Here is a 13468-nt window from a genome sequence, read left to right on the forward strand (position 1 = left end):
TTTAGGAGGCCAAGGGGAGAGATTTACAAGAGCTCAACTGCTTTGGCAAACATTAATATGTAGTTGAGAAAACAACAAATTAAGACAATTATAAATTTCCTTAGGCAATTTCAGAAGTGTCTAAGTGGGTTTGGGAAAATCTGGAGAAACTTGTTTTAATGTTGTGTCTTAATCAGCAGGACATATTTGCCCAGGCTTGTGGGGAAAGAGAGGTGTCCACCCCCATAATGACACGGGAAAGCCACAGGCCCTAACCCATAAAGTCAGGGGTATCCAAGACTTCAAGCAGGCGTATTGTTTTTATTTTCAGTTAAGATAAACTGGGGGGTTCTTAAGAAAAAGAACAACCAGACTGTGGATCAGCCTTAGATGCCCAAGGATAATACACAGATAACTTCCCATAAAACACTTGTCTCGGGGTGCCTGGCTGGCTCTGTCGGTTAAGTGTCCATTTGGCTCAGGTCATGATCTCACATTTCATGAGTTCGAGCCCCGTGTTGGGCTCTGTGCCGACAGCTCAAAGCCTGGAGCCTGCTTCGGATTCCGTGTCTCCCTCTCTCTCTGCCCCTCCCCCGCTCACTCATGCTCTCTCTCTCTCTCTCTCTCTCTCTGTCTCAAAAATAAACATTAAAAAAAATTTTTTAAATAGTAGACTATGAAATAAGCCTTACACAAAAGGGCAAAACTATGTAATTCCATTAATATGAAATTTTACAATAAGCAGGACTGTTCTTAGTGAAAACAAATCACCGTGTGGTTTATGGTATACAGGGGCCAGGATTGCCTGGGAAGAGGCATGAGGGGGCCCCGTATGGATGATGTTCTATGTGGTGGTAGGAGTGCAGGTTACGTGGGTGTGTGCATTTGTTGAAACTCTCAACTGCTATACTTACGGTTGATTACCTCACAGTTTGTAGATGTTGCACAGTTGTGGATGATGTCAACAACAACAACAATAACAACAATAGCTGTAAATTAATCTTGAGCTGCGATCAGTGGTATGCCAGGGTGAAATGTACTGACATTTATACCTTACTTTAAAATGCATCAAAAAAAAAAAAAGTAAGATGGATAGATATGTGACAAAATGAACACAAGGCTAATCTAAGGATATTCACACTATATCTTTCTTTCAGCTTGTCTGCCCGTTTACGAATCTTCGTAATAACACTGGAGGATGAAAAGCCAAGTGCTTTGTAGGGCCTGTGTCCTGGGGACTGCTGCTCTTGATTCAGTAGAACTTGTCTTCAGATTTGTAAGAGGTAGAGCAAATCAATAGCATTTTGTATGGAGCTGGATACACTTTTAATTGTCTTGGCTTCAAATGTATAGCCCTAAAGTGATACCAAACAGACACAGAGAGACAGAGTGCGAGCAGGGGAGGGGCAGAGAGCGAGGGAGACACAGAATCCGAAGGAGGTTCCAGGCTCTGAGCTGTCAGCACAGAACCTGATATGGGGCTTGAACGCACAAACCACGAGATCATGACCTGAGCCGAAGTCGGATGCTTAACTGACAGAGCCACCCAGGCGCCCCTCAATGTGTATTTTAATGAAATCATTAAACGTGTTCCTTTTCTTTCCCTTCCTTTTCTGATACATATTCTACAGACAGAGTAATCTAATGCCCAATATTTGAGTCAGATTACCTGCAGATACAAATATTCCCAGTTCAGGCAATACCTTCGGGCAAGTTTATGTCCACAGAGGTCCACTAACATCTGTGCAGTTGCATCTTGTATCACAGTCACAGTTCTCAGTAGTTAACTTGAACAAAAGAAAGCTTAAAGCTTTTGTGTTCATTCAGCCTTTGAAACGGTTCTGAAGGTCAGTATTAGTTTCACCATGTTTGCTACTTGAGGAAAGCCTGCCGCAGAGAGCTTAGAGAAGTCATCCAGGGTCACATCATGAGGAAGTGGCTAAACAACAACTTTCTTCTGGATGAATTTAAAAGCTCTTGCTCTTGGCAGTTTTGTCTTAAATCTGACTGCTTTGTGATTTAAAACATAATAATTTTACTAATTCAGTGGTCTCGCATTTAAATCTTTCCATTGCTTTATAGTCATAATGTGAGACATTTGGTATAAATAGAGAGCAAAGATTAGACTTTGCTGAATCAGGAAACCTAGGTCAAATCATTCTGATTATCACTCTGGATTTCACTTGGACACTGGCATCCCCTTTGGGGCACATGGCAGGAGAAAGCCCCTGAAGAAACACCTTTGTAATGATTTCTCTTGATCCTTTAGTAATTAATCCTGGAATAGAATTCAAGACGGACTTGTCTTACTCTGAATCACGCAACGTATCAGCTGCCTTCTTGTTCTCAAGAATACACGTGACAGGCAATTGAACATTTAGGGCTTTTTGCGTTTTTTGTTTTGTTGTGTTTTTTTTTTGCCATCATTAAAAAAAAACCATTTTGGGGGCGCCTGGGTGGCGCAGTCGGTTGAGCGTCCGACTTCAGCCAGGTCACGATCTCGCGGTCCGTGAGTTCGAGCCCCGCGTCGGGCTCTGGGCTGATGGCTCAGAGCCTGGAGCCTGTTTCCGATTCTGTGTCTCCCTCTCTCTGCCCCTCCCCCGTTCATGCTCTGTCTGTCTCTCTCTGTCCCAAAAATAAATAAAAAACGTTGAAAAAAAAAATTAAAAAAAAAAAAAACAAACCATTTTGCATGAAGCTTTTTTAAAGCATATTTATTTCTTTACACAAGTTGTCTAGTTGCTTCCCAAAATGTTTTATGAATAAAGGTTCGTATCAATATTGTGCAATGCTGCTATTGCTTCCAAATATAGCAGCATCTGGTTTTCTGAATATAGAAGTAGTTCATGCTAATTGTAAACAATGACGGATGATGGTAGAGATTCATCAAACAAATATTTTAGGAGCTCATTTGGCACTTTTTTGAATGACTGAATGAAAGCACAAATACAGCATTTTTGAAATTATTTTTGCTATGATGTAACAGGCTAAACTTAAAGGGCATGTTTTCTTTTTTTACTGACAAAAGTTACTTTGTCATTGATTTAGTAATGAAAAGTCCGGGGCGCCCCCTGAGAGAAATTTACAAGCTGAAATCCTTTATCATTTAAAATGAGAGCAATCGTTACTGTTTTTCATTTCTCTGTGAACTGAAGAAACTCTTCTGAAACGCACTCCAACCCTGAGTTCTAGGATGCTGTTCACCTGGCTGGGATGAAGGCGTGACCGATACTGAGCTACTTCAAGGATAGCCAATCAGGATGAAATTTAGGGACCGTAGTCTCCCAGCAGGGAAAGCAGCTTTTGTTTACCCGTGTGTCGACTGAAAGGTCATGGGTTATTGTCACAACCCCATACCTACATTGGTGGTGGCATCTTTAAGGACCTTGGAATTGGGAAAGCAGTCTGGCCCCATCTATGTGATTAGTCTGGCCCCAATTGTGTACAGCTGTCCCAAAGTGAGGTTGCAATCAGAGCGGCCCATACTCCTGAGTGAAAGCAGCCCCGAGATGTTGGGTCCATCCAGTGTTATAGCTGGAAGAAATATGGAATCATTCTGCCCCTGGAGCCAGTAGATAGGGGTTTAGTCTTGTCGACTGTCGAAGTTCCCATGCGAGCGTTCTCTCTACCGCCAGATTTGAATGAGACCACAGAAGAGCAGAAGAGGGAAATCCCCACGGAGTTGCACAGGATGTGGCGATTGCTTCATTTTTAATGTTGGTGTAAATGCTTTGGGTTGAAAATGTGGTGTCTCAACATGTGCTCACGGCCGTGGCACCAAAATGTGAGGGCAGACGGTCAGATGGTGCCCTTCAGAGCAGTTCCCATGGGGAGGGAACAAAGACGTCTATAAAATGGAAATGTAAATTTAGAAAGAGTTTCCGAGGAAAGTACCTGAATATTGACTTTGGCCTTGGTTTTGCGTTCAGCCACCTGGTTACGGATTGCAGCCATGCCTTCGCACATGTAGAAGAACCTGGCTAGTTCTGAATCTAACCTCCAAAGCCAGAGGCCATATTTCTTCACTCTTATGATAATTTTGGTTCAAAGTATAGTCGCTTAACAAGCTCCCTGCTTCAAAAGCCCCAAACCTCTTTGTTTTGTTATGCTTGCTCAAACATGCCTTTCAAAGAGCTGTGACTATTATAATCTCCTTTGCTTTTAAATATAGACTGTCAAGTGTATTTCCAGAGTCTAACTTTGTCCCCCATTTTACTTCTTGTATTAAGTTAAAACATGAGGGAGGTGAGCATGCCAAGACTGTGTACAATTATGTCTCCACCTGTGCTGGGTAGATTTACATAGAGTGTGGACAAATAGAAGGACGTATTGGTTTCTCAGTACCTGAGTGTGTTCTTGCCATTTCATTATTTTCTAGATGTATAAGTAGACCTTTGATTTATTCTTTGATGCATTAGTTTAGAAGAATATTTTTAATCTCTGGCCAGTTGGATTTTAATTTACACTCTTGTCGATGATTTTAAGTTGTACAACACCGCGGTCAGAAAATATCGGCTAGCGTATGTTATGTTTGTAAATATCCTTTTGGCTCACAGTAATGTGATAGTCTGTCTTTTTCGTAATGTAAAACATTCATTTATAGTTATTAATTCAACATTGTAATTATCTTATCATCTAATGATACATATGTTTTTGTCTACCAAAGCTCTAAAAGACTATTGTGTCTTAAAGATTTTCATAGAATTTTCCCGTTTCCCCTTGAATTTTTAACATTTTATAAAGATTCCATGCATTATAGGGATGAGCTATCTCTTGTTATGAACTGTATACCTTAGATAAACATTTTTGGCCATATTTGTCTTGAGTGACCCTTTACCAGAATTAATATTGTAAGTCACTGAGACTCTCAAAGTTCGTTGAAATTTGTGAACATTTTATGTTATTTCTGCTACTCTACTTGGCATTTCATGTGATATCTTTTTCCCTTTTGTTCTTTTGCAGTTTGCCAAGGCACAAGTAACCGGCTCACCCAGTTGGGCACTTTTGAGGACCACTTTCTCAGCCTGCAGAGGATGTTTAATAACTGTGAGGTGGTCCTTGGGAATTTGGAAATCACCTACATGCAAAGGAATTATGACCTTTCCTTCTTAAAAGTTAGTTCGATGAATTTGACTGTCTTACCCACATATGATGGAAGGAAATAGAAGTAGACAAAGACCTTGACAGAATTTAACTGGAAGTCTATATGCTTTTGCCATGGCAATTATGGGCCAATTACAGGTTTTATCAGAAAGCCACTTCACCAGCTGGTGTGAAGTTAGAGCTACGAAATAATGTCAAAGAGAAGGAGGCTAGCCTGACGCTCCTCTATCATCATAGACACTGATATTAAACGTTTAACCAGTGCTTTAGCTGGGGTATCCTGATACATTGGCTCTTAAAAAAAAAAGTCCTGCTTTGTACCATTTGCCTATTTCCTTTGTGTAAATACTTCCACTCTGGTTGGTTTCAGTGACACCAATTCACAAATCTCCCAGCTATTTCACAGTAGCCTCTTGTGAGCCAATAGGAGCCAGCTGGGAAGGCTTCAGATATTGGTGATAGTTGAACTTTGGATTTGATTGGCCTCCTTCTGGGCTTCTCTTTCTTTTCTTTCTTCCTTTCTTTCTTCTTTTCTTTCTTTCTTTCTTTCTTTCTCTTCCTTCCTTCCTTCCTTCCTTCCTTCCTTCCTTCCTTTCTCTCTCCCTCCCTTCCTTCCTTCCTTTTTCTTTCTTTCTTTCTTTCTTCCTTTCTTTCTTTCTTTCTTCCTTCCTTCCTCCCTCCCTCCCTCTCTCTCTTTCTCTTTCTTTCTTTCTTCCTTCCTTCATCTCTCCCTCCCTCCCTCCCTCCCTCTCTCTCTTTCTTTCTTTCTTTCTTTCTTCTTTCTTTCTTTCTTCCTCCCTCCCTCCCTTTCTTCCTTCCTTCCTTCCTTCCTTCCTTCCTTCCTTTTTCTTTTTTTCTAATAAGAAAGCATGCAAGAAAGACACAAAATGAATTAATAAAACATTTTCATTCTCTTCTGAGTATATTGAACACCAAGTAAAATGAGTCACAGCATTCCTGAATAATGTACATTGCCCTTTGGCTCAAGAGGTGAAAGTACAGGAGTCATCGTAAATTCTGTCACCTCCCATGTCCCCACTGTAGTTATCTACATGCTTTATGTTTGTCAGCACTCATGTGCATAGCTCATGTAGGTGCCCTGGGCTTTCTTGACCCATTTTAGATCTTGCATTCTTGACTTCTGCACAAGAGAAATAACGTGTTCATGTTTTCTCTCCTTAGACCATCCAAGAGGTTGCCGGCTATGTACTCATTGCCCTCAACACAGTGGAGAAGATTCCTTTGGAAAACCTGCAGATCATCCGAGGAAATGTGCTCTATGAAAACACCCATGCCTTATCCGTCTTATCCAACTATGGCACAAATAAAACCGGACTGCGGGAGCTGCCCATGAGAAACTTACATGGTGAGAGGCCAGGGTACAGGGAGGCTGTGGGTGCAGAGAGCCACTCAGGTGGTACTCAGCGAAACTGTCACTTTTCTTTTCTTTTGTTTTTTAAGCTTATTTATTTTGAGAGAGAGAGAGAGAGACTGAGAGCGTGCATGAGCAGGGGAGGGGCAGAGAGAGAGAGGGAGAAAGAGAGAATCCCAAACAGGCTCCGCACTGTCAGCACAGAGCCCCACACGGGGCTCAAGCTCACAAACCATGAGATCATGACCTGAGCCGACATCAAGAGTTGGATGCTTAACCAAGTGAGCCACCCAGGCATCCCCTCAGTGAACCTGTCACTTTTCTTAATGCCACTCGAGAAGACTTTTATTCATCAAATACAAAGGTATTGAGTGCCAACTGTGTGCAAGATACAGTAGATGGAAGTTTTTAAGAAGATGGTAGCTGATGCAACGTTAAGAGAAGATTTAAGCCAGGTATCACTTCCTTTATATTCATGGAAAAATATCCAGACGACCTTGGCTGGAATGCAGGCTTTCTGTGCCTAGGGAGTGAATAAACTGCCTGTCTTACTACCTGGACCTCGGGTATAAGGGATACACATTAAAAACCAACCCCTATTTGAGACCGTGTTTGGCATAATGCTGTTATACAGAAATTCATCTGTAAGTTAAGGACAGGGAATGACGTGATTACAGAAGTTTGAATTCCTCTGAGTAGGACACTTGTGAAGATCCTCTGAGTGGGAACTAAGGAAGATCATAGAAGAGACAGGAAGTGGATTTAAACAAAACTGAAGATAATGACGACCGTGCCCTCGCTATGTGGCAGGCACGGTGCCGCTCATGTTAAATCAGGAACTCCGTGCTCACCACCTCCCCTCAGGGCAGATGTTTAAACTCCCACCAGTTTATACATAAAGATATGGTGGCAAAGTGACTCTCTTAAGGTCCCAAGTTAGTGAAAAAATGGCCAGGAATGGCCACCAAATGTCTGCCCCCAGAGTCCTTACCCTTCCCACATGCCGTGCAGTTCTGATGGGAAGGGGGCTCACCAGGAAAGTGAGGGGAGCGGGGGTGACAGCAGAGGATGCAAGACAGAGTCCTGGGGACAGTGGAGGCCTGACAGGTGACAGTGCTGGAATGTGCCAACACATCCAAACCCGGGCGTGCGGGCGGCTGGCACACCACACGAGCGGGGCTCCTGGTTTGGCCATTCTATAAAACCGCCCTAAGACTTTCCACCCACCGCTTCAGCTGCTCAGAGCGCCCACGCACACGGTCTGTGTTTACGCTAATACTAATTTGTGCTATTTACACATTTTGCGAAAGAGTATGTGCATTTAGCGTGTCTCAATCTGCCTGTCTGGCCTCATGCTATCTCATGGTGACAGGCAGATGTGGTTAAGAGCGCGGACCCTGGAGCCAGACTGTCTGGGTTCCAGCCCCTGCCTCCATCACTCACCAGCCAGATGCCCCTGGAGCAGATTCTCTCTGTGTCTCAGTTTCCTCCTCTTTAAAAATGTGGGTAGCAATGGTAACACACATCCTAGGGGTGTTGAGAAAATTAAGTGGATTGCCATAGAAAAAGCACTTAGAAGTTACTCCCATTGTTGGTATTATTTCTGGTGTTGGCATGGGGTTGTAGAAATGCGGATTCGTTAATGTTATTAAGTAATTATTGTGAATTTTTTAATATTAAGTACTGTTGTTAATAATTAACTCAGTGCCCACCACCAGGTATATAATCATGAAATACTGAAAGTTAAAGGAATGACAACGATGGATCACCTCTTTCTCTTCTAGGTGCTCTCTGCCTAGGCAGGGGCACCTGAATTGCCCGGCACCTTTGCTGCCTTCCTTTTCCTTGTCGTGATTGGAGATCATAGGTACTCTGTACGGCCCCACTGTGACCTTCCATCGCGCACTCTTTCTTGCCACCGTGGTCTGTTGTCCTGATTGTCACAGCAGCTCTGATGCCCCTAGTGTGCATATCCAGTGCTGACCTCTCATCAGAGATTCGTCCTCTCCTCTCTGGCTGCCTCCTGGCCGGATGTTCTCTCTTGATGGTCCTGCTGTCATCTCTGACTTTATACCCAAAGCTCCACAGCTTGGCCCTTTGGACCTCCCAGCCTTCCTCCCGTGATTCCTTCGTTCCCCACCACCCGCCGAGGAAAATGCCCGCCTGTCTCACCGACACACGTTGGCTGCGGTCTCCTGGCGAGAGAAAGCCGACTGCGCCCTCCCTCCGTGCTCCTTCAGAGCCCACTCCTGTCTGTGTTCTGCGAAATGCCATTCTTTCCAGCAGCCTCAGACCCCTTCTTCGGGAGACCCCTTCCTTTTCCACGATGGTACTTTGTGCACAGAGAGTCCTGGGACCATTCTGAAGATTAATTAAGATAATGTGTTTGAATCAACTAGCAGAGTACCTGGCCCTGTCGCATGGCATGCACGGTCTTCTGTGGCATGACCTCATCACGTGACCTGCCCTGCTCCCCTTGCCTGTCGGCAGCTAGATGTGCTTCATCCTCGCAGGGTCCACAGCTCTTGCTGCAGTGTTTCGTGCCACTGTTTCTGTCTAATGTCATCGACGCAACGCTCTCCTTTTGCTCACGTTCGAATCTCTTCTTAATCTGCCCTGATTTTTCCTGTCCTATCAGTTCTTCCTTTGAAACAATCATACTTTTTTTTTCATGCCATTTGCATTCCCAGTGTCTGCCACCTCTTCATCATGCATGTAGATTCTTCTCAGACCCCTTCACTGCCCACCCCACCCCCACCCCGCTTTCTCCAGTGAGGAGCTCAGAGGCAGCTCACAGCATCGCCCCCTCTCCTGGCCACCCCGGCCCACAGTGAGTGACTGCCGTGGCCCTGCCTTCCTGGTTGCCCCTTCACATCATCGTACAGCTTCCTTCCTCCCCATATTTCTGAATTCTGATAGTTTGCTGATCGAAGGCCCATTTCGGGGTGGGGGGAACCTAACTCCAAGGCACTGTCATCAACTCATTTTTCAGCTGCCCCCACTAAAGCTCTGTGGGGAGTCTCGTTTGCACATTGGCATTCTAGCAGGACTCAAAATGTAAAGAAATGCGTATGTACTTTGTGGGAGTGTAAAGACGTGGCAGATGGCTGACTGAGGTTCTTTGCACCTGCAGAAATCCTGCAAGGCGCTGTGCGGTTCAGCAACAACCCTGTCCTCTGCAACGTGGAAACCATCCAGTGGCGGGATATCGTTGACAACGATTTCATAAGCAACATGTCGATGGACTTCCAGAACCACGTGGGCAACTGTAAGTGTTCTACAGACGTCCCCTCTGCCTGTAGCTCCTGTGGTGGGACAGAGCCGTGGTGCTTTGGGGTCGGGAGGGGGTGGGGGTGGTGGAAAGCCGAGCCATTGTTTAAGTCACATTAATCTAAACCCAAGATATCTAGCGACAGTTGATCTGCCCACGAGAAGAGCACCTACTTAAGACAGAGGGAAAGTCTGTTTTGGCAGATCACCCCTGAGACAGTTGAGCCCTCGTGTGGCCGTTGAGTCCTGGCACCGGGGCTTCTCCCGTCCTGGCTGGAGGAGGCAGACCAAACTTTTGTGTGCTTCTGACTTGCTGCTGAGCCTCAGAGTGATGCCAGGTCCCTCCGGAAGCACTAAGCTGACCTCCGCCCTCCTACACGGAGCCTCAGGCAAGGTTGGGCACAGCACACAGGGCGGGAGTCTGTCCATATTCCCCCTAATGCCCATGACCTAGTCACTGCCATTCATCAGTAAAGCGGCCCGTGCCAGGGAGAGGCTGGCAGGGGGCCAGGCTGTAGGTCAAGGCTGTACCCCTTGGCTCCCTGGCAGTGCTGTGTGGGAATCTGCAGACACTTGCCTACAGTTACCAGGCTCCGCTAAGCATCCCCCTTCCTGATCTCCCTCGTCTTTTAATCCTTTAAAATAAGAACCCACCCCCATTTCCTGCTTCTCTGTTTCCCTAAACTATGGCATGGATGCATGTTTTTGTTTGGGGTTTTTTCTGGTTGTTGTTGTTGTTGTTGTTCTTGTTGTTGTTTTCTTTGGTCTCAAAGAATTTGGAGTGCACACGGCTCTTCAGAATTGACTGGAGCCCCTTTGTGGGGATTTCACTTAATCTTACTGATTTGTTTGTTTGTTGTGGTGAAATACCTCTAACGTAAAATTTACCATCTTAACCATTTTTAAGTATACAGTTCACTGGTATTAAGTACATTCACACCGTGGTGCAATCATCACCACCCTCCGTTCTTCAAAACTCTTTTCATCTCACGAAACTGAAACCGTGTCCCCATCAAACATTAACTCCCCGTCCCTGCCCCCAGCCCATGGCAGCCACTGTGCTACTTTCTGTCTGTGAGTGTGGCTGTTCTAGGGAGCGCGTACAGGTCGGGTCACATAGTTTTTGTCTTTTTGTGGCTGGCTTCGATCACTTATAATGTCCACGAGTTTCATCCATGTTGTAGCATACATCAGAATTTCTCACCTTGATGTGGATGAACAGTATTCTGTTGCATGTGTATACGTACCCACATCCCACATGCTTTGTTTCTCCGTTCATTAGTTGATGCGCTTTTGCGTTGCTTCCATCTGTTGACAATTACGAACAACGCTGCTATGAACATGGGTTTTGAGCCCCTTGGTTTGATAAGTAGATTATTCCCACACATACTCGGCAGGGCACCTACTGTGTTTGCAAGAAACTGAAACCTGTATTTTACGACACAAGATTTTGTGTTATCCATCACATCGAGGTTAACCTTTCCCTAGCTATCTGATGGACAATGAGGAAGTTAAATCGTGCACATTTATGACGACAATAACAAAAACAAAAAGTGACACAGGAAGGCTGTGAGGCTTATATGGGTTTCCTGTACATGAGGTCAGACAGCCTGAATGGCACACGTGCCCCCATCACACCAAGACCATGGGAAAGACCCGGAAGAAAGTGTTGGGAAGGAAGAATGACAGGTGCACGCAATAACAAGATTCAAATACAACAAAGCCACAAATTGCAATCTGATAGGATATTGGGTCAAGAATAGATATGTAACAATAAGCCACCAATATGTAAGAGAAAGACAGTAAGAATAAACCTTGCCAAATTAAATGTCCATGAAGAAATGACATTTCAAGCAAATAAGGGAAGAATTCATTATCCAGTAAGTTCCTCCAGAATTATTTAACTGTTAAGGAGAAAACGTCAAAGTGACAGAACTATAATGATTGTTTTAAAAAGGAACACCATTCCCCGGCCATCCTTATTAATCCCCTGACCGGCGACAAGTGCAGGAGTCTGCTGCTGTCCTTGTGGAAAGGGAAACCCTTCCCTTTCCAGCCCTTTTCAGGCCACACATACCTTCTGAGAACTTTTCTTCTTAAATTTTTAGCCAAAAAATCTGATAAGGTGATTTAAGTATTTTATGGACAATGGATTTGAGATTCAGAAAGGTTACCCAGGGTGCCCCTACACTGGGTTATTGTTGATTTGTTTGGCAATCAAAGTTATATCAGGTTGGTTTACTTAAGAGGAAACTAAAATAAATCAATCATCCACTTTGTACATCCATATCAATCCCAAATCATATTATATGTAATAAATCACTGAATATATATGTAAGTGCTAGAAGGAAACTTAAAGGTGAATGTGTGTCATATCAAGTTGGAGAAAAGCCAGTCAGATACCATAAACCGTGTTAACGACAAACAGAAAATATTGTGCGTCATCTGCTTGCCTTGGAAAGGGCTAATATTCTTGATGATAAGAATGTATAAAGTAGTCTTAGGAATCCCAAGAAAAAGGTGAACCTCCCAATAAAAAAAGAAAAATGGGCCAAAGACATGAACAGTTTGTATCTCCCCACACACAAGATGGCCAAGAAATAAAGTAAGAAGTTATTTCTTACTGTAATTTTAAAAGGGTCAAAATAAAACAAAGAAGCATCATTTTTGTCTTTGCTAAATATTTGGATTCCTTTTGATTTTTAGATACTCAGATCAGGAAGGGTATGGAGAAGCAGAAATTCTCATATTCTTCTTGTGGGCATATAAATTAATAAAACATGGTCAGGGATAGAATTTTGGCAATATGTATTGAAGCTTTAAAGTATGCCCCACCCCCCTGACCTATGAACTTCATGTCTAGGAATAATAAGAAAAAATAATAAGGAGAATGAAAATTATAGGATATAAAAAAATTTTTTTTTGTACAAAAATATTCCTTGCAGCCTTATTTATAATGGATTTTGGAAGGAACTTATATATCTAAAAATAAGAAATCGGTTAAAGAAATTATGGTACAACCATGCTAGTAAAAATACTGAGAATGTAGTGGGTGCATAACAGCCCCACCAGATTAGACACACTTAATGTCATGGGAGAAGCTGAAAACTTCTCCCAAGCTTAAACAAATATGGGAAACTGGACCATTGAGTTCATTTGAATTCCAGTCTTCATAGCCTGTGACAAGTCCATAATTACTCTCTGCCTCAGTTTCTACAGCTGAAATGTAAATAAAAGCAGAACGTGGTTCATCTTTTTTTTTTTCTTATCAAAGACTTTTGAATCATCTTACAAGTCAACCAGCAAATAAACAGAGAATAAGAAATGTGAAAGCTGTTCCTTGTTTCTAGAACATCATGTTGCTCAGGGGTTTGGGCAGTCCCTGCCATCAGCCTGCTTGCTTCCTCTGAGATACGAATTCAACTATTACCTTTACATTTTAGGCCAAAAGTGTGATCCAGGATGTCCCAATGGAAGCTGCTGGGGTCCGGGAAAGGAGAATTGCCAGAAATGTAAGTCAGCAAACAAAATTTCGGATAAATGTGTGCCCACCTTCGTCCCCTTATGCTTAGCGAACTGTATGTGTTTTCCCTTTGAAGATTCCTAAACGCAGTCTTGTTTTAAGGCCAGATGTGAGCAGTTATGTGAATGACCTTCTTGCAGATCTCCCTGCATGCAGTTAATCCAGAGTGGGCTCTTTGGGGCACTCCAGCCTGTCATAAGTGAGTGAAAGCCAGCCACACG

At 43.6% G+C, this 13468-nt stretch overlaps 1 protein-coding gene across 1 annotated transcript in view; it reads left to right on the plus strand.

Moving 5' to 3' along the window:
* The window catches only part of EGFR (epidermal growth factor receptor), a 209573-nt gene that overhangs the window by 139100 nt on the left and 57005 nt on the right, over positions 1–13468 (plus strand). The window contains exons 2-5 of the mRNA XM_049641278.1: positions 4942–5093; positions 6265–6448; positions 9588–9722; positions 13168–13236. Coding sequence (XP_049497235.1) covers positions 4942–5093; positions 6265–6448; positions 9588–9722; positions 13168–13236 — 540 coding nt within the window. The remainder of the gene's footprint in view (positions 1–4941; positions 5094–6264; positions 6449–9587; positions 9723–13167; positions 13237–13468) is intronic.

The sequence above is a fragment of the Panthera uncia genome, chromosome A2 (assembly GCF_023721935.1).
Source record: "Panthera uncia isolate 11264 chromosome A2, Puncia_PCG_1.0, whole genome shotgun sequence".
Classification (NCBI taxonomy): domain Eukaryota; kingdom Metazoa; phylum Chordata; class Mammalia; order Carnivora; family Felidae; genus Panthera; species Panthera uncia.